General features: G+C 31.9%; 1 protein-coding gene across 1 annotated transcript in view; it reads left to right on the top strand.

Moving 5' to 3' along the window:
• LOC125075979 (SCY1-like protein 2) overlaps positions 1-19,308 on the top strand; it is a 124,121-nt gene that overhangs the window by 97,121 nt on the left and 7,692 nt on the right. Inside the window, exons 5-7 of the mRNA XM_047687887.1 lie at positions 11,904-11,999; positions 12,231-12,376; positions 18,798-18,928. Coding sequence (XP_047543843.1) covers positions 11,904-11,999; positions 12,231-12,376; positions 18,798-18,928 — 373 coding nt within the window. The remainder of the gene's footprint in view (positions 1-11,903; positions 12,000-12,230; positions 12,377-18,797; positions 18,929-19,308) is intronic.

The raw sequence follows: 19,308 nt of genomic DNA, 5'->3' as shown, positions 1-19,308 counted from the left end.
AGAAAAACTCTTGAAAAAAATAATGATTTCATTTGTAATTATAATTAAAAAGTTAATATCAAAGTCATTAGAAAAGATTGCGTCAGACTTATTTGGATGTGTGCGAGTTTGTGAATGTGTTAAGTGTTTTTATGTATGTATGTAGGGTTTTATGGACAAATTCTTGTGTTGTGTGCTATAGGGCATATATATATTTATAGCATATCATTTTCTTTATTAATAAATCAAACCCGTGCGCAAGCGGTGCGGTCTCTAGTACTTTATAAAACCGAAATGGTAATACATATAAAAAAATATACATCCCATGGTTGCAAACTAAATTCTAGTAATTAAATTCATGATTCATTGAAAACTAGAAATTTTGAGAATACTGTTATATTCTGATTTTGCGGAAGTATTGATAATTTAATACAGGTAGACGTACATATGTTTGTATGGGTGCCTATGAGTGTACAAGAGTCCGATGGTGTGATAGTGAGTGGGAATGTTTATTACACAAACAAATCAATATCAATTACATATCAACAATTTTTTTATCGTTTAACAATTATACTACGTCGATTACAGTTGTCTTCTTCAATGTGCTGTTTATATATCTATATATATATACATTGTAAATGGAATATTTTGCACCCAAACTTAATCATCAAGGAATATTAGAGAAAATACATTCATTATTTTAATTCAGATGAAAAATCAAATGTTTCAAAAATTAATTAATTTGACTACAATTTTGGTAACAGAAACTCTTTTATGGGCTAAACCTTGGATACAAATCCGGGACTTCTAGATTCCTTTCTATCGTTAAAGATGGCTATTTCTACCAAGCAACGAAAATGGGATAACCATTTTGCTTGGTAGATAAGTATTATATTTCTAAAAAATAGTTATAATACGTAGTTACATATAAATCGTGCATAATGCCTGTAAACTACCACAGTTGAACCGCTTTCATTAAAGAAACCTTCAGGACTATACAATCAAGTTTCCTAATAATGTTTTCCCGCTTCTTTTACTGCGAGAACATTGGCGCTTTCTAGGATTTGATTTCACTAACTTTGGTTGACTCACATAGGCCATGTGAGCGTCATCTCCGCTGACACTGGATCACGACGTCAACTGGCACATAAAGGAAAGTCTCTTTGTTCAAGTATCTCATATCAACGGCACATAATACATGTATTTTTAATAAAAGACGCATCACACGAGCAATACTCGGTAAGTGCATATCCAACTCGATTGTTGGATTACACTCGATATTGCTCGCAGTCTGTCAAATACACACGTAATTTTTCATTATCGTGAAATTCGACTTTGCTCTTACTGAATAAGTCTACGTAACGCGAATAAACCCTTTTATTATATATATTTGATTGATATAAATTTAAAATGCTATATATGATAAAAATAATTACCTTTGTTTTCGGATATCAACCTGTAATCTTCAGGTAAAATTCGCTTCACCCTTTGTGCTTGACCACTGGGCCATCTTGAAAAATATAACACCATCAATTTAGCTCATTTAAAATAATTTTAGATATACGCTAATATACAAATGACAGTTATGAAATCATCACATTTCAAATAACTCGACCATATAAAATATCACACAATTACAGTATGTTGATAATATCATAGAGGAGGTTCAAAAGCAACCCACATGAGACCCGTGTCCGTCCACTGGGAACCAATATCAGTACCTAACTATCAGATACTAATTCCAGAGCGCTGAATAACAGCAAAAACCGTTTCCGTTAAATCCTACCAATGAATACATACTCGATAAATAATTTATGTTAAACCCCGATTTACATTATAAATTTATTATTAAATTTATAATTGTACTTGCTATTCAACACGTGCCGCCTACTTGTAAAGTTCTTTACTCAACTCGAATACCTATGTACCTCACTCAGACCCGTGCATAGTTATATAAACTTACTTGAAAAAATAAAAGTTTAAAAAATTAAATAATGTATCATTTCATTCTCGATGAGAGCCGAGATGGCCCAGTGGTTAGAAGGCGTGCATCTTAACCGATGATTGCGCGTTCAAATCCAGACAGGCACCACTGAATTTTCATGCGCTTAATTAGTGTTTATAATTCATCTCGTGCTCGGCGGTAAAGGAAAACATCATGAGGAAACCTGCATGTGTCTTATTTCAACGAAATTCTTCCACATGTGTAACCTTCTCCTCAAAAGTAGAAGGAGGCCTTAGGCCAGCAGTGGGAAATTTAAAGGCTGTTAATGTTTGGCTTCGAGCTCTATTGTCTTGTCTGACATTGTTACTCTGATAAATCGATCGGATTGTTTAATGTAACACAAAATACGTATCGACCAAGTGGGACTTGCTGTACCAAATTGGCAATTTACCAAAACGAGGCCGATCGGCTGGTTGGAGAAGCACATTTAAAAGCATATTGTCATTTTATTACTTCTACAATAACATTATATTGTATAATAAATACCGTTTACTGTCTTTTGTCGGTAAATAAAGCATAAGTAACGATCGATTCTGTAAGAATTCACTTGTTGTCTCACTCGTGAAATGATGAAAGCTGAACAAAGGGGCGTAACATCAATTTTATAATTACTACACTCGACGTCACATATGACATTCTGACATTTTATATCGTGTTCAGCGCTGAGTTTCGTGTTTCTTTCTAAAGAATAGCTCTACAGCCGGAGCTTAATAATTTTAAAATAATATACATTTATTAAATCATTGTAATATTGTAATAAAACAGTGCTTATACAGACTAATCAAGACCGTACTTACGAACTTATTAAATATTTAAAGACTTCAACAGTTCGACGTTGTTAACATACGCTCAGAACTTATGCAAATTTTTTTTTTGAATATTTTATATTCAAAATGAACTGAATTGAATTTAATACTTAATAGATTAATACCTATATGATGAATTTAAGGATAACATTCCATATCAATCTCAAAATTTTAAGACGAAACAAACATTAGTAAATATCCAGAAATAAATTGATCCTTGTAAAATTGAAGCTCTTTGAGAAAACGTACGGTTTTTTCGCAATTGGATTAACTACCAATGAAAAATAATCATAATATGTTATCTTGTCCTTAATATTTATATTAAAGACTAGCTGTGCCCGCGACTTCGTGCGCGTTTAAATTTAACAAAAAGTTATTATTCAGTTCGCATTTTACTATAACTTATTAATTCTGTATTAGGAAGTGCGCGCATGCGCGAGCGCTGCGTGCGGTACTGGACAGTATTTGGACATTGCAGCGTGTCTTTATTATTATTTTATATATCATTCTAAAATAAAAGTAGCCTAAGCTACTCCTTATTAAATCAGCTATGTGCCAATTAAAGTCCCGTCAAAATCGGTCCAGTCGCTTCATAGATTAGCAGGAACAAACAGACAGACAGACAAAAATTGTAAAAAATGTTATTTTGGTATATGTACCTTGTATACACACATATGCATTTAATAAAAAGCGATTATTTAATATTACAAACAGACACTCTAATTTTATTATATGTATGTTATCTACATACGTTTGTGAATCGACTCGCCTTCCACACATTAGAAAACGTTTTATATTCGCCTCTATATGCATGTGTTAGATTAATTTATGTGTTAACATCACGTTAGAATATTTTAAGAAGAATTTCTAATTCCTTATTACTTTATAATATTATATTTTTTTATAACAATAAAAGATTATATGAAGCTCAAATATTTATTTAAGTATTATAATAGCTGTAGTAATCGTAACATTGTATGAATTAATATTCACATTAATACTAATTACCCCGATACTAACTTTGTATCTTGATAATTACAAAATTCAATTCATATATTAGCATTAGCATTAGCAGCCCGTAAATTTTCCCACTGCTGGGCTAATGGCCTCCTCTCCCTTTGAGGAGAAGGTTTGGAGCATATTCCACCACGCTGCTCCAATGCGGGTTGGCGGAATACACATGTGGCAGAATTTCGTTGAAATTAGACACATGCAGGTTTCCTCACGATGTTTTCCTTCACCGCCGAGCACGAGATGAATTATAAACACAAATTAAGCACATGAAAATTCAGTGGTGCCTGCCTGGGTTTGAACCTGAAATCATCGGTTAAGATGCACGCATTCTAACCACTGGGCCATCTCGGCTCTTCAATCATTCATTCGGATTCATATATTATTATCAATAATTTAACAAGCAATAACAATTACACTTTATCACGAATTATATCTTACCTTTAATGTTAAAACCTTGCTTGTCCAGGAAAAAAGTTTTCTATAAGGAGTTTCCTTCACTTATATAAGCCCCATTACAAATCACACAGGATTCATAATAATGAACAGAAGAGTCAAAGTAGCGTCTTATTTAATATCAATGTTGTCAATACAATTCAAAAATAATTTAAATCGTACTTATTATTATTACTACAGAATTGATTTAAACAAACAATAAATAAAGTAAGCGTTTTTTGTAATCATTTAATCATTTCTTACTTAATATATTACGTGCGTATATTACTTAAATAATTTTATGCTGTTACATAAGAATTATTAAACATTAATACCTTAACTATACAGAAATAGGTGTTAAAAATTAGATACTGTATAAATCATGACTTTTAAGAATGATGGCAAGAATGTTAGCAGCATTTCCCCATTGAATCGCGAATACTATACTATAAAGAATAATAATTTTATACTAGTGGGTCCCGCGAAACTTCGCGTTTTTTCAATATAATATTTTATTCAAAATAGGAAATGCAAAACTTATTACAGCTTATGTTTTGATTTCATTTCATTGTAAGCTGCAAGTCACTGATCTACATTTGGCGCCAAAATGATGAAAACTCTAAATGATTTTTTTAATACATTGGTTCAGTTAGAATGTTTACGTTTTAAATTTTTTTTCTTATACAGCCGTAGTACCGCTCCCTAACCGGACAGTAACTTTTTTCCGCTCTCTAAAATTAAATCTTAACAATTTAGTAAATTGCAATCAAGAATCCGCTTTAATTTTTTGCACATCTACGGCTGGATCTCTTCAAAATGAGACTATACCGAGCGCAGCCATCGTCCCATAATCACTGGGACAAAAATGGGCTTACGCTTTTAATATATAAGATTACATTTGTCAAAGTGACAGGTGTCACAAACTACATAATGTCGTCTGAGAATGTAACAAGGGTAAAAAACCTGTTTATGTGCTTTAGGTAACGTTTTATATATTTCGCGCGCGTAAAGCCGCGATTCAGCTAGTTTCAAATATGTTTGTGATGTTAACTTTGACAATAAAAACGAACAAATTGAACTTCTGCAAACCTTCACGTGAAATTCGGTATTGTACTGTGAAATTTTGTATAGTTTTTGTACCAGTTATTTCAACGAGTTGTATACACAAGTTGTTCCTCGAATTAACATTGGAACTAAACGTATAGCCTTTGACAGTATTTCAAAGTAAATTCCACACAATAAATATCTAGTACATAATATAAACTCTGAACAAAAAAAGAAATATAAGACTTCTTATATTTCTTCAAGTTTAAATGGGAACAAACGGGAGTTATTTTACAAACAAAAAATCTGAATTTCCCAATTAGTTTATAAATGACGAAGATCTGAGGTAAGAAATATAAAATAAATAGAACTCAATTGATAACCTCCTTTCTTTAGAAAGTGAATTAAAAACGAAATAATTTAAATATTATAATCAAATTATATAGGATTTTGTTATTGTAATGTAAAGACATTCAGTTTCACTATAATTAAATATAAAATAATTATATCACAACGAACACATAATATATTTAAAAACATACTAAAAACACTTAACATAATTTATATCATTAATAATTACTTGGCTTAGTAAAAGAATCGCTCAATATTGATACAGTTGTCATTTCGTGTTAAATTAAACTGCTAGAAAATTTTATTCAAGGAGTTTGTTGTATAAGTCATTCAAAAACCATACCGTAGTATGAGTTCGAGCTGAGAATAAAATTATGAAGCCGAATCTCAATGCACATATTTCATTCAGCGAATTTCTAACCTTAACTAAAATATATTATAGTTTCAAATTTTACTTACGCATTTAAAATTGTACATATATAACATTACATACACAAACATATGATATATTGTCAATGGCGCAGCTAGACTTAACACAAAACTGAAAATAAGCAGACTGAAATATTTGGAAAACTTGAATACATTCAGATCAAAATACAATATCGTTAAAATGTAATATTTTTATAAGATGTTTTGTTCATACACTTTTAAAAAGTAAGTTTTGAAATGGAATTAAATTTTTAACTCAGGTTAAGCAGATGTCATTTCCTTTAATGAAAATTTAATAGAGTTTTTATATAATATAATGGGAACCAACCAATATAAGATAAAATGATTGAACAGAAACAAAGATAGAACAAAAAGATTTTTTATATATTTATCGGTATTTAAAAAACTAAAAAGTAATTTAAGTTTTTATTGCCGTATACACATAAGAAAAATCAAATTGTCAAAGAAGCTCTTTTAAAACTGGGTCTCCAAAAATCGAAGTTACTCCCAAAAACCCTAGCTGAAAGTTTACGATGCATAGATGAGGAGCGTTACACAAGTACTCGTAACTTTGAATAGAATTTAATATTGGCATATTTGGTCGCCGCAAAGAGCTCCCTAACCGCGCAAGCTTCATACTAAAAGTTCCAAAACACTCAACAAAATTGTAGCGTCGGCAGTACACGATTTACTCAATAATGAATATCGTAAATTTAATCTTTAATCAGTTTCAGAACAGAACTATAATTTTGCGATGTTTTAATGTCATTCTATTGACTGATTTCGGCCTCAACGGCCATTGTTAAGATATACTAGACCTTTTCGCTGGCAATTTAACTTGTACAACTGTGTGTATGCAAACACAAGGGCACACTCTTATAATCATATTTAATCCTGCTAAAGTATTTAGCATTTTTCAAGGCACGGCGTTGTAAACACTAACAACTTCCAGAGCTTCTTGAGAAATCTAGACGTACAATCGCGTTTACAGGGTACACCCAAATATAGTAGAAGTGTATTCTGTTGCTATATTAAATAAATAAAATAAAGTGTAGAATTATCGCATGCGTAACGGGATAGCAGCATTGTTAACTTACCATTGTACGCATACTACCGCTATCGCCACAGTCACATACGCTGATAAGCAAGCAATTATACAATTGTTCTTATCAGTCCCTTTGTTGAGAAGCACCGGGCCCTGGCCGCTTGTGTGGCCGTTAGTTAGTTAGTTACGAATTTGCGCCTTTCCCCCACATGAGGTAGGGGATATGTGGGACTCGTCTGGACTAACTGAACCGACCGAAATACCCACCATGAACCAACGGTACCCACTCTGTCTTTTCGAGGGTCATCACCGTATCGCTTGAGCATTCTACCGTGCCATCCCGAAGGTTGGCTCGCTTGTGCTGGCTGGATGCTCAATGGATGATTCCTAGAGGGGTGTACAGTGAACCCACTAGTCCAGACGACGCTAACAGCTAGGGGAGAAGGTATACAAAATGCCGACGCCTCCTCAACGAACTTCTTCGGCGGAGCAGGTCAGCGGATGCAATTACCTCGAGTTGGCACACGTTTGGAAGGAACTTCACATACGCACTAATATTGCAACAACTGCGGCAACCATATGCTTTACTCAATTGTTGTGTCGTAAAGTGACGCTGTGTCTCGTTAGGATAATGATTGTTTTATTGAAGATCTTTCGGCTTTTAATAAATAAGAGATATTCAGTTGTAGTTTTATACGGTCCAAATTATTCGGTAGAATAATATTATTCGTTAGAATAATAGAAAGGTTACTTCTCAGAAAATAAAATATGTGGCATAATACGAAGAAGACAAATACAAAGAAATTGCAAAAATAAACAAAAGCTAATACTTTGCTTTTGTTTTTTTTGCAAATTATATTTTTTGGACAAATTTACACATGCATGCTCTCATCCACAGGGCTCGTTCACATAAAATTTAACTTTGTTATTTCTTTAAATTACTCTGCTTTCGCGTGTATCTAATGTTAGTTTTACACTTCCATTAGGGAATGAGCTAATTATCCTTAACACAGGTTACATAAATAACCCACAAAGGATGATAAATTTCACTCTTTGTAAAATGTAAAACCCACGTGTAAATGATCTTAGCTAATAATAATAATAATCCTCTTTAATTATTGACGTACTTGTTTTGTAACCTCATATATAAAATATTATGCTTATAACATTTATTTTTTGCATATTTAAACTTATTATTATAAATAATTTGCTATGGTGATTTGGTTCCAATAATGTAATGTAATACAAACCAAGGTTTGTTTAAATACTTTACAATACCCTTATTAAGCTATACACTTTTGTACATCACAATAATATCCTACAGCTGCAAAGTTTTCTTCTAAATAAGATACAAAACTGAATTTAATCAAAAAGTTATACGCGACATTGACTATATTCGTAATTATAATATTTAAAGAATACATGCATCCAAATAGCGGTGTTAAGCATTCCACGAGTAGGACATTGAGCGACTTATTACAGAATAACTTTGATGGTTTCATATGATGGAATCGAAATTTGGGCCACAAATTTGGTGCATTTAAATAAGCATATAATTAGTATCGAACTTTAGTATTACATACAACAAAAACACAAAATATAAAGGATTAAGCATTTATTCCTAAAAAAAAAACCACAAAATATGCATAGTAGAAGAAAATTTGAAATCGTCCCGTGCCAGACAAGCCAACAAATAAAATACAACATTATTAACATTTTACATTGAGCCTTTGAATAACATATGGAGGATGGGAGGAGAAATGGAGTGACTGAGGATATAACTAGAAGTTACCAATGAAAGAGAGAAACATACTACACCGAGCCAAAATAAAAAAGGATAAGCGATTGGTTATGCATGTTTTATACAACTTTTAGTTGGAAAACAATTTTGAAACCCAGAAGTAGCAGTTCAAAGTTTAAAATTAAAAAGTTAAATAAAAAGTATATCGATATGTGGATATAGGTGGCTGTAGATATAAATATCCTCCATAATTTAAGGGATTTGAGCTCTACATGTATTGACAGTAATAAAAAATGTTACACATTTGAGCCACAAACAGAAAATATGGTGTGATATAATATTATCTTATCTTCAGTCTTTTCAAATTGCAAAACATTTATTAGAAATGTAAATATATTTTTTTATAATACATACACCTTAACTATATCTTTTTGGGAAGGTTTTATGATGAGTTTCTAAAAAGCAGAAGGCTACCAAAAACGTGGTCTCTCATTGCCAATTTTATCGTAATATGTATCAACTTACTAATGCTAAAAAATATTATGCTGCTAGCATTCTTGCCACCATTCTATGCGGTCATGATTAGTACAGTAACTATTTTATAATTTTTGGAACGAATTTTGGACAATAATAATCATATTTTTCGAACGCGGCATGGTGGAGTAAACTGGTTAAATCGTTGAGTAAAAAAAACCATTATGCGAACTCTAGGCGACCTTACGTTCTCTTTCTCTTTGTCTCTTTATTTCATTGAGGGTTCCATTCAAACTCATTTTTTCTTTTCATTGTTTCTATTATTAAATAATACATATTATATAGCAAGAACAACTTTGTTCCAATCAGGTTTCCCACAACCTTTCTCGTATTTTATTTGTAAATAATTATGGCCGTTATGTAAGTATTTTTTATTTTAATAAAGTACTGTATTCAGTGTTGAAAACTCAAGCCTAAGCATGTAAAATTCCAGTGGTGCTTGCTCACATAATTCCCACTGTCTAAGCATCAAGCATGGGCCATCTCGTGCATGGGAGCAACTATCTCTTTGATGACAATCGAATGAGATTTACGTGTGCCTATTGCTATCGAGATAGATACAATTTGAATATATTGGGATTTCCATCGTGTACCAATATTCCTATGAATTAATTTATACTCAAATTGTTGATATTTCGATATTTCGAGAATGCATATTCCATTCGACTTTCAAAAGCTGTATTAAGTGTGCTTGTGAAATAATTTTCTAATTTAAAACGACACACTATAATCTTTTTTCACAGCTTATTATTTTAGTTGTGATTTCGATAATTTAAATCTTATTCTTGAGTTAGGTCACCAAGTATAAAATAAATTATTTCAGAAAACATGCTTAAAACTATATTCAATATACTTTATGGATTAGATTTTAACGATTCATTTTTTGTGATTTTATTTATAGAGTATTGGCGAAAATAACATATTTGTTAGGCTTTATTTACCGGCAACTTTAGCGGTAAATAAAGCTTTAGGGAAAATTATTTGACTCGATATTCGATCGCTTGTTTCGTTGACTCTCATTTTTTTAAAATACACAAGTTAAACCTATTGTTTTTACATATAATCCGTATAATTATAAATATAGATCCGATATATATTATTATGTGAAAGGTATACTTATGAATATAATTGTTTTTTTAATGATTTACCTGATTAAGTGCATACTTTTGCGAAATAAACTTAAAAATAATTTTGGTATTCTGTAGGAAAATTAAATTATTTTAAATAAAAATCTCGATTAACTTATTTTACACTTTTAGTGTCAGTTTATTATTGGTTTGGTTTTTAAAGGCACCTGGGGGTTAACACCACATATATTATATGTATAAGACTATAATAATATGAAAAAAATCATTAATAATTGAAAATCTTTTTATTTATTTAATTCCATATTTATTTATAGATTTGTACAAACATCATTTTCGAACACATATGCCGAGTGTCTCGTCACGGTCTCCTTTTCCTGTCGGTCGATCTTTTGTTATTGTTCGGGTTATTAAAGATCAAATAATATATTATTTTATTTTGTATTGTATATTATCATAACTTATACCCTTTGCATTACTTTCTATTGTATAAAACTATATACTTATACTTAGCCTTCATTCATCGATTTCGTTAGTCGAGTTATCGTTTTGATCTTCTGCAAGCCATTAGGTCTCGAATTAGAATTTAGGTTATATTAATTTATTTATAATTTAACTGAAATTGGCTCGTTGGATTAAAAATAATCAGCAGGCTCTTATAATTTACATAAATATTTTTAATTTAGATAGATTTATTATAAGATAAATTTCCTTAAAATTATGACGCTGACGCACTCAAACCTTTCGATATTAATAGTTTTCAATTCTATAAATCCATTTACGATTTTATGAAAACTCAATATCGTGAAAAGCTAAGACGAGTTAGGTAAAGATGAGAGTTCGATTAGTCGATCGAGGGCTCTGTCAATAAACATTAAGGAAGCTATAGAAATACGAAGCAATATTAAATTGTTTCGACCGAGACGTACTTGTTTACAAACATTTTAAATTTAATAAATTATCCTTATATATATAATTTATCAAATAGTTATTTATTATAAATATAATTACATCATTTGAAACGACTTTTTGAGTTACTATGACTTTGAAAATCCTACGTTATACAATACTTATATGTTTTTCGAATGATGCTACAACAACATACCTTCGAGCTTCGATCAGTAGGTGTTTATATTAGTAAACTGTATTACACTGACAACATTAATAAAATTTCCGAGTTTACGCTAATTGGGTCTGCTTTCATAAGATCTACATTCACTTTTGCAAATTCTAATGCAATTTCTCAATCATTTTTTATCTAAATCAAATGACATAGATGTGTATGGATGCAAAAGAAACAGACTAAGAAAGCATTCATTGATATATGAATGAGTAATGTCTCTATTATAAATATAAAGTTACCTTATATACCTGTTTCATAAACATTACATTTTATAAAATTTACAAAGATTTATACAGATTAAATTTTTCTTTACAGAAACCGTCGTTGGACTTGATCCAACTGATATGATCGCCGTGCCACCATGGTCTATAAAAGTAGCCAAGATATGCCAACCTAACCTTGATTACTTAGGTAAGTTCGATATTTTCTACGATTTGTATAAAAGTATATTTATATCGACTTATTTATAGACGTTTACTAATAAAAGTTGTATGGCGGAAAACTTGAAGTCGGTAATTTGACATTCGAAATATGAAATCAAATCAATGTTTACAATATAGCTACTACACTTTGCAAATACAAACACTTTATAGCGTAAATAAGTTAAGATAAAATACAACAATTATAGCTCTTTATCAACAGCTCCAGAAGTGCAGATAAATGGACATTGTACCATACTATCCGATATGTTCTCTTTGGGGCTGATAATATGCGCTCTCTTCAACCAAGGCAAGTCGCTGCTTCAAGCTAACAACAACCCCATGCTTTACATGAGGCAGATTGAGTTTGTAAGTATCGATTTATTCTAAGGTAAGAATTACACCTACTCTAGACTATAAACATTCCAGATTGACCCAATTAAATACCCACGTGCTTTATCACCAATTAAAACCATCCCCCATGAGATAACATATTCAACATATCTAGTTTAAAATGTTATACTTATGTACAACAACAGTACAGTTGGAGCCGAGATGGCCCAGGGTTAGAACGCGTGCATCTTAACCGATGATTTCGGGTTCAAGTCGAGGCAGGCGCTACTGATTTTTCATGCGCTTAATTTGAGTTTATAATTCATCTCGTTGTCGGCGGTGAAGGAAAACAATGTGAGGAAACCTGCATGTATCTAATTTCAAATTCTGAAACAATTGAAATTCTGCCACATGTGCATTCCACCAACCCGCACTGGAGCAGCGTGGTGGAATATGCTCCAAACCAGTAGGAACTTTACAGGCTGCTAATGTTAATGTAATGTTAGTTAACAGTAAACCTTGCCAACGTGAAATTTTGTTGGGTAGGTAATGTCCACTCGTCAGTTAAACTACCGCCAAACAGCGATGTTTTGTATTACTAATGTTTGGTGGGTTACTGAGCCTGTATAAATGCAGGTCCAAGGAGATACCTTGTTCCCAATGTTGGTGGTGCATTGGTGGTATAATTTTTAATAACAGTTGCAATAGGTGCTAGTGAGTACTTACGACCATCAATACGTTTGCCTTTCTATATTAAATAATAACACAAATATTGTCGCAATTAACAATCTTAGCTTATATCAGTCGAATTAAATATTTTTCATTTATTGTAATATTGATTTTGATTACAGTGTATTATGATCGATATTCAAAAATACATTAATATCTTTACTTTACTAACTACTGGACCGAGCCATATAATATTATAATTTAATTAATAACGCTAAGAGACTTCTACACCGTATCCAGCCGTTATTAATGGAGTGGAATGGATTATAAATAACTAGCAGCCGCTCGCGGCTTTGCTCGCGTTTTAAGGATTGATCGTAAGGTATATAAAATGTAGATTATATCCTGTCTTGGTATTCAAGCTTGCTTCATACAATATTTCGTCAATTTTGGCTTGACCGTGAAAGAGCAACGGACAAATAGAGTTTCTTTCATATTTATAATATTCTTATATCAATTGTCATGGTGATTGGCTTGATTGGTTGGCAAAACTTGTGCTGCAGCGTAGTGGTGCGTGGTACAAATAAAGCCAAATTGGTCCTTTTTTATGTTCTCTTTTACAATTCCCTAGTAATCTAATATCCGTAACTAATAACGGATAATCCGAAATAATTTGGTGTCATTAATCGTTTCTTAATCCGGTAAAATATTAGTCCGATCCGAGTCGCTTAATTTATGCTTTTCAGTGAAGTTGAACTGCATTAGTTGCTTGTTATCAAAGTTAGAGCATTTCAGAGAGATATTAGTATTATGAACACTTGTATATACGACTATGTGAATTACATTATATATTATGATTGATTTATCTTCATTCGTAACAATTTATAGTTATTATATCGAATAATGAGAATACTGCGTTAATGGAATTGCAGAAACCTTCAAACCAATTAGTTTCATTTAAAATGAAACGCTCCGGTTCTGATAAATTAACAATTAACGAAATTCGATAGTTTTATCGTTATTTCATTAACTTATATTATTTTATAATAATTAAAAAAGTTGTTTTTGTTTAATTTGGGAAAAGTGACCAGCCACTGCGCAGGACAAATTATAGTGCACCAATGTGTATGCTAACACAGGTGTACTCTATGTCTATCTAATCTCATAATGTTATGGGACGGCAATTTCGATACGACAGAAATAATTTCGGGCCCAGGACTGTTTTACGTGCTTTCCGTGGCAGTGTACACAACACCCTTTCAAATCAAATCAAATCAATTTTATTCAAGTAAACTTCACAACGAAGCGTTTTTGAGTCGTCGATATAAAAAAACTACCACCTTTTCGGAATGCAACCTCCAGCGACAGGAAACGGGAAGAAACTCGCATAGTTGTTCTTTTAAAATAAACAGATTTACAATGCTGTTTTTTTACAATAATTAGTGTCCTGTGATGGAACCCGAGCCTAAATCCAGGCGCTTTTTTCTAAAAAGTACTCTTTTAATGAATAATAAGACTTATTTATTAATTTAGTCTTAATATTATTTTTTAATTTCGATCTTTCAACTTCTACACTCCGAGCTAATGAGAATTGTTTGATAGACACACCCAACGACTTTCTATCAGCTCGACCTTGGGGTTGTACCTCAGTGCCTGCGGCTTTATTTCTAACCGTACCGATTGACATGCGGCTTTCATGCGATATAAAGCAGACTATGCATTAGCAAAATAAACAAAGTACCGTTTTCCTAACCAAATCTAATAAATCAATAAAATATATAAAAAACTTTGTAGGATTTTTGTAATGGCTCCTTAACATAACACGAATAATTAATACACAAGTAAATATTAATTTAACGAATTTTATATGATAGATAGCAAGTGTCGTTTATATTATTTGCATACTATGTTTTTTTTTAAATCTTATACGCTTTGATCGCTACATATTTTATAACTATAAACAAATATATATATTTCTAGTCAAGTAAACGGATGGTATTATCATACGGCAACTCTATGTGAGGTCTTAAAGGCCGCAAGATAAGGATTTTAAATTCGATATTAACCTATTTTCTTTTCAATATCCCCCATTATCCTGGCTTGATTTAAACTTACTTGTTTCCTTGTTCGATCGACTTATTTGTTGAATAACATATAATACGTAAACAAGTATATTATTACAAAGCTAATATTAATTATAACGTTATATAGACACTTTAAATGAGTTCCCAATTACAATGGTGTCGTATGTATCGATACCTCTAACGCTTTACTTCAATCTCGCGGCTTTTTAGACCAGTCTTTTTATGGTATTAAAACTTTCGTTGACCTATTTCTGTATGTAATAAAATAAAGTTTTTTTTTTTTTTAATACAGTAGCAGTTTCAATTATCAAAAAAAAGGATAATGTGTGTGTGTGTCAACACATTTTTCATTAGTAGATTAAATGTTAACTTCATAAGGCCAATACGCTTAGGACATTAACAAAAAAAACGTACAACATTTTATATTCCTATAAAGAAACTTTTACCGGATTTAAATTGTCATTATTATTACTCTGGGTTTTTGAATTACGTTTTACTACAATTACAAATAATAATAATGAAAGAAAAATTCAATATCCATAAATGTAGCGAACCGAACCACGAAGCGTTTTGTTAATTAAAGGTATCTAAATTGAATGTGCCTGTCTCCTACAGGGGCATAATCTTATTAGAGAAACAACAGAAGTAAACACAACTACGTATATAAAGCAAGCGATCAAAGCGTATTATAAGATTAATCCAATTAATTTTACAGTGTTGAATGGCTTAAATTCTGTGTTCTGGTGTTAAAAGGGCCAAATTACATTTTTGACTGTGTGGATAATAGATTTTGTCATTTGCCAAATCATTTAAAAATAATAAATATTATTGCGCTAAAACGGCATAAACTAAACATTGCTATTTTATTATTTATTTTTATTACGCAATTAGGCACGAGTTATATAAAATTAATATATGTTCCCTGTTTCTATTCTCACTTCATATTCTACACTCTACAGTTGTTATTCTGAGCCGAGATGGCCCAGTTGTTAAAACGCGTGCATCTTAACCGATGATTTTACCAGAATGTCCACTGAAACGAGACCACTGAATGTCCATGCGCTTAATTTGTGCTTATAATTCATCTCGTGCTCGGCGGTGAAGGAAAACATCGTGAGGAAACCTGCATGTGTCTAGCATTAGCATTAGCAGCCTGTAAATTTTCCCACTGCTGGGCTAAAGGCCTCCTCTCCCTTTGAGGAGAAGGTTTGGAGCATATTCCACCACGCTGCTCCAATGCGGGTTGGCGGAATACACATGTGGCAGAATTTCGTTGAAATTAGACACATGCAGGTTTCCTCACGATGTTTTCCTTCACCGCCGAGCACGAAATGAATTATAAACACAAATTAAGCACATGAAAATTCAGTGGTGCCTGCCTGGGTTTGAACCCGAAATCATCGATTAAGATGCACGCGTTCTAACCACTGGGCCATCTGTCTAATTTCAACGAAATTTTGGCACATGTGTATTCCACCAACCTGCATTGGAGCAGCGTGGTGGAATATGCTCCACACCTTCTCCTCAAAGGGAGAGGAGGCTTATAGCCTTATAGCCTGGGCTATAGCCCAGCAGTGGGAAATTTACAGGCTGCTAATGTTTCTATTCTAAATACTAAAAGTGATATTGGCTCTTTTAGCATCAGTCCGCAGATTTAATCGCAAATGGTTACATAGTATAGTTAATAGAGTATAAACAAAGTATTATAAATCTAGACTTCACGACCCAGAGCGACTGATCTAAATATATAAACATATCCTTCAAATGATGTCGATTGTTTCCGCATAGATTTTTTACCTTGTCTTTTGAATTTTCGCATTTTTTTTTTCATGTCAAATCACCGCTCTATAAAAGCGAACAAAACAAAAAAAAAATCAGTCAAGCCGTTTTTGAATTTTTGCGAGACTAACGAACGACAATTGTTTTTTACATATCTCGACGAATTTAAAAGAATTCACAGTTGCAACATCTAATATAATCCTATTATAAGTCATTGATTTTTGTGAAGTTATTTTAACATTAAATTTTATTAATTAAAAAAACTGTGTTGCTTTCGTTAAAAACGCAACGTAACTACGTATACTGTATTCTAAAAAAGGAAAAAAAGCCAAATAAACAACATTTGAAAGCAAATTGCCGCGATATAATTGGTGGAGAGTTTGATTAATCTATGATATTCACTATGGATTTGCGAAAAATTGGCGTTTTTAACGTCGACGAAATTGTTATCGGAATTTTGGATATAAAAGTGATGTAGATACAAGTGGTTAAATGCAATACAAGTAGTTAAATGCAGTAGTGTTGTATTATAAATAAAGATATATTAATCATAAACTCTTAGTAGTACACAATATCGCTGTGTTATTAGCAAATCGCATGAAATATCTAAATCAAAGGTTTGTTTATCCTTGTTCCCACTTTCATTGGAATAGGGTATATATTATAATGTACTCGACATTTTATCTTAGTGCTGTTTTTACATAATATTAACAAGTTATGTGTAATATTAACATTTGTACTATATTGTTTACGATTTTTTCATTATATCTTCTTTGTATATGTTCCTTTGACTAAGTATATCAAAGGTTAGCTGGAACAAATCGCTAATTGCTAAGAATTTGTACACTTTAATTTACATATGTACATTTAAATAACGTTCCGCAATAAAAAAATATATAAAAATAGCACACGGCGTCGTGTCATCGAGCGTTAAAATATAAACACCATTATTTTATAAACCGAATATTATGTTGTCAATAGATCAAGTTGTTCAGAACTCTAGTTGCGTCTATAGTAGTCGTTCTATTCAAAGGAGAACGATTGTAGACGCAACAAAGATTTTAATATAAAAACGGCTTTTCCAATAATCGTTCAATTGACTCTCTCCTTCTGACATCTGTAATTTGACATTCGTAAATAGGGGACAACAAAACATTTGTCGACTACAATATTTATTAGTAAATTAATTTAAAAACCTAACTGATTTAATTATTTAATTTATCGTGCTGTTTAACGCCTTGTTTCAGAACTACCATAATAGTATTCTGCAAAATAGTGTTAGTTTCTCTCAGTGCCACAAAAGAATTGGCTATTTAATCAAAAACCTTCAGACTACTTGTCAAATACAGTTGCGAACACAATAGCAGTAGAATTGAAAACGAATTTCACGGAGAGAAACGAAACAATTGCATTGTGTTGCGTTGGAACTAGTTAATTTTTAAGCGTAGCCCGTAGTCAACAATTAACCTACCTATACGAGGAATATTAAATTAACACGAGTTCATGTATACGGTTTTATTTTACCTATGTGTTCCCCTCTAATCGAGACGTATAATTTTAATTAAATATTTGATGAACTTAATTTGATATTCTAGATATTACATATTTATTTTATAAAGGAAACAAGATGAAGATTGCGAGCGTATTACAGGTTAAGTGGTGGTACTTCTAATGGTCACTTAAGCCATTGTAAAGAGACGATGTAAAAATTAAACAATGCAGTATATTATCATTATGCCGCCAACTATATAGGGGAATAAACTAAAAGCGTTAAGTCTTTATATATATTGCACTGGTTCATTCACCCTTTAATCCGGAACATAGCACAAATTGATCTACGCAGGTTATCTTGAAAAAGCATGTATTGATATGATTTGCTAATTTATCAAATGCTTTCGTTTTGTTATATGAGTATCTGTGAACAGTTGGACCAGCAAGTGAACGCCGTGCTGTCTCGTATACCGCCGGGTCTGCAAGAGGCCGTACAGCGTCTGCTCTCTCGGGACCCGCATCCGCGTCCCTCAACTCAATTGCTGCCGCTCATCAACTACTTCAAGTAATATCTATTACATCAATATTTTTTTATATATTTTTTTTTTCAAATCAAACCAGGAAAAATCGTGTTTTTCCTGATTTGGATTTTGTGGAAATATTTTATGTATATATTTTTTTATACTTTATAAAAATATTATAGGTAGCCGAGATGGCCCAGGGGTTAGAATACGAGATTGTTAATAAAAGGTTGTAAGTTCAAACCCGGACAAGTCACTGATCTACTGATCTTTTAAGTGTTAATTTGTTTTCATGTCACTGTAAAATTGTAAATAACGTTATATTATAATCTATCTCGAGAAATTGTAAAGTGTCGAAAGATTATGAACGGAGAATTTTTTATTATCGTTCAGTTAGGTTAGGTTAGTGCTTAAATAATTCAAC

The sequence above is a fragment of the Vanessa atalanta genome, chromosome Z (assembly GCF_905147765.1).
Source record: "Vanessa atalanta chromosome Z, ilVanAtal1.2, whole genome shotgun sequence".
In the NCBI taxonomy this organism is placed as follows: Eukaryota; Metazoa; Arthropoda; class Insecta; order Lepidoptera; family Nymphalidae; genus Vanessa; species Vanessa atalanta.
This window is presented reverse-complemented; position numbering and strand designations above follow the sequence as displayed.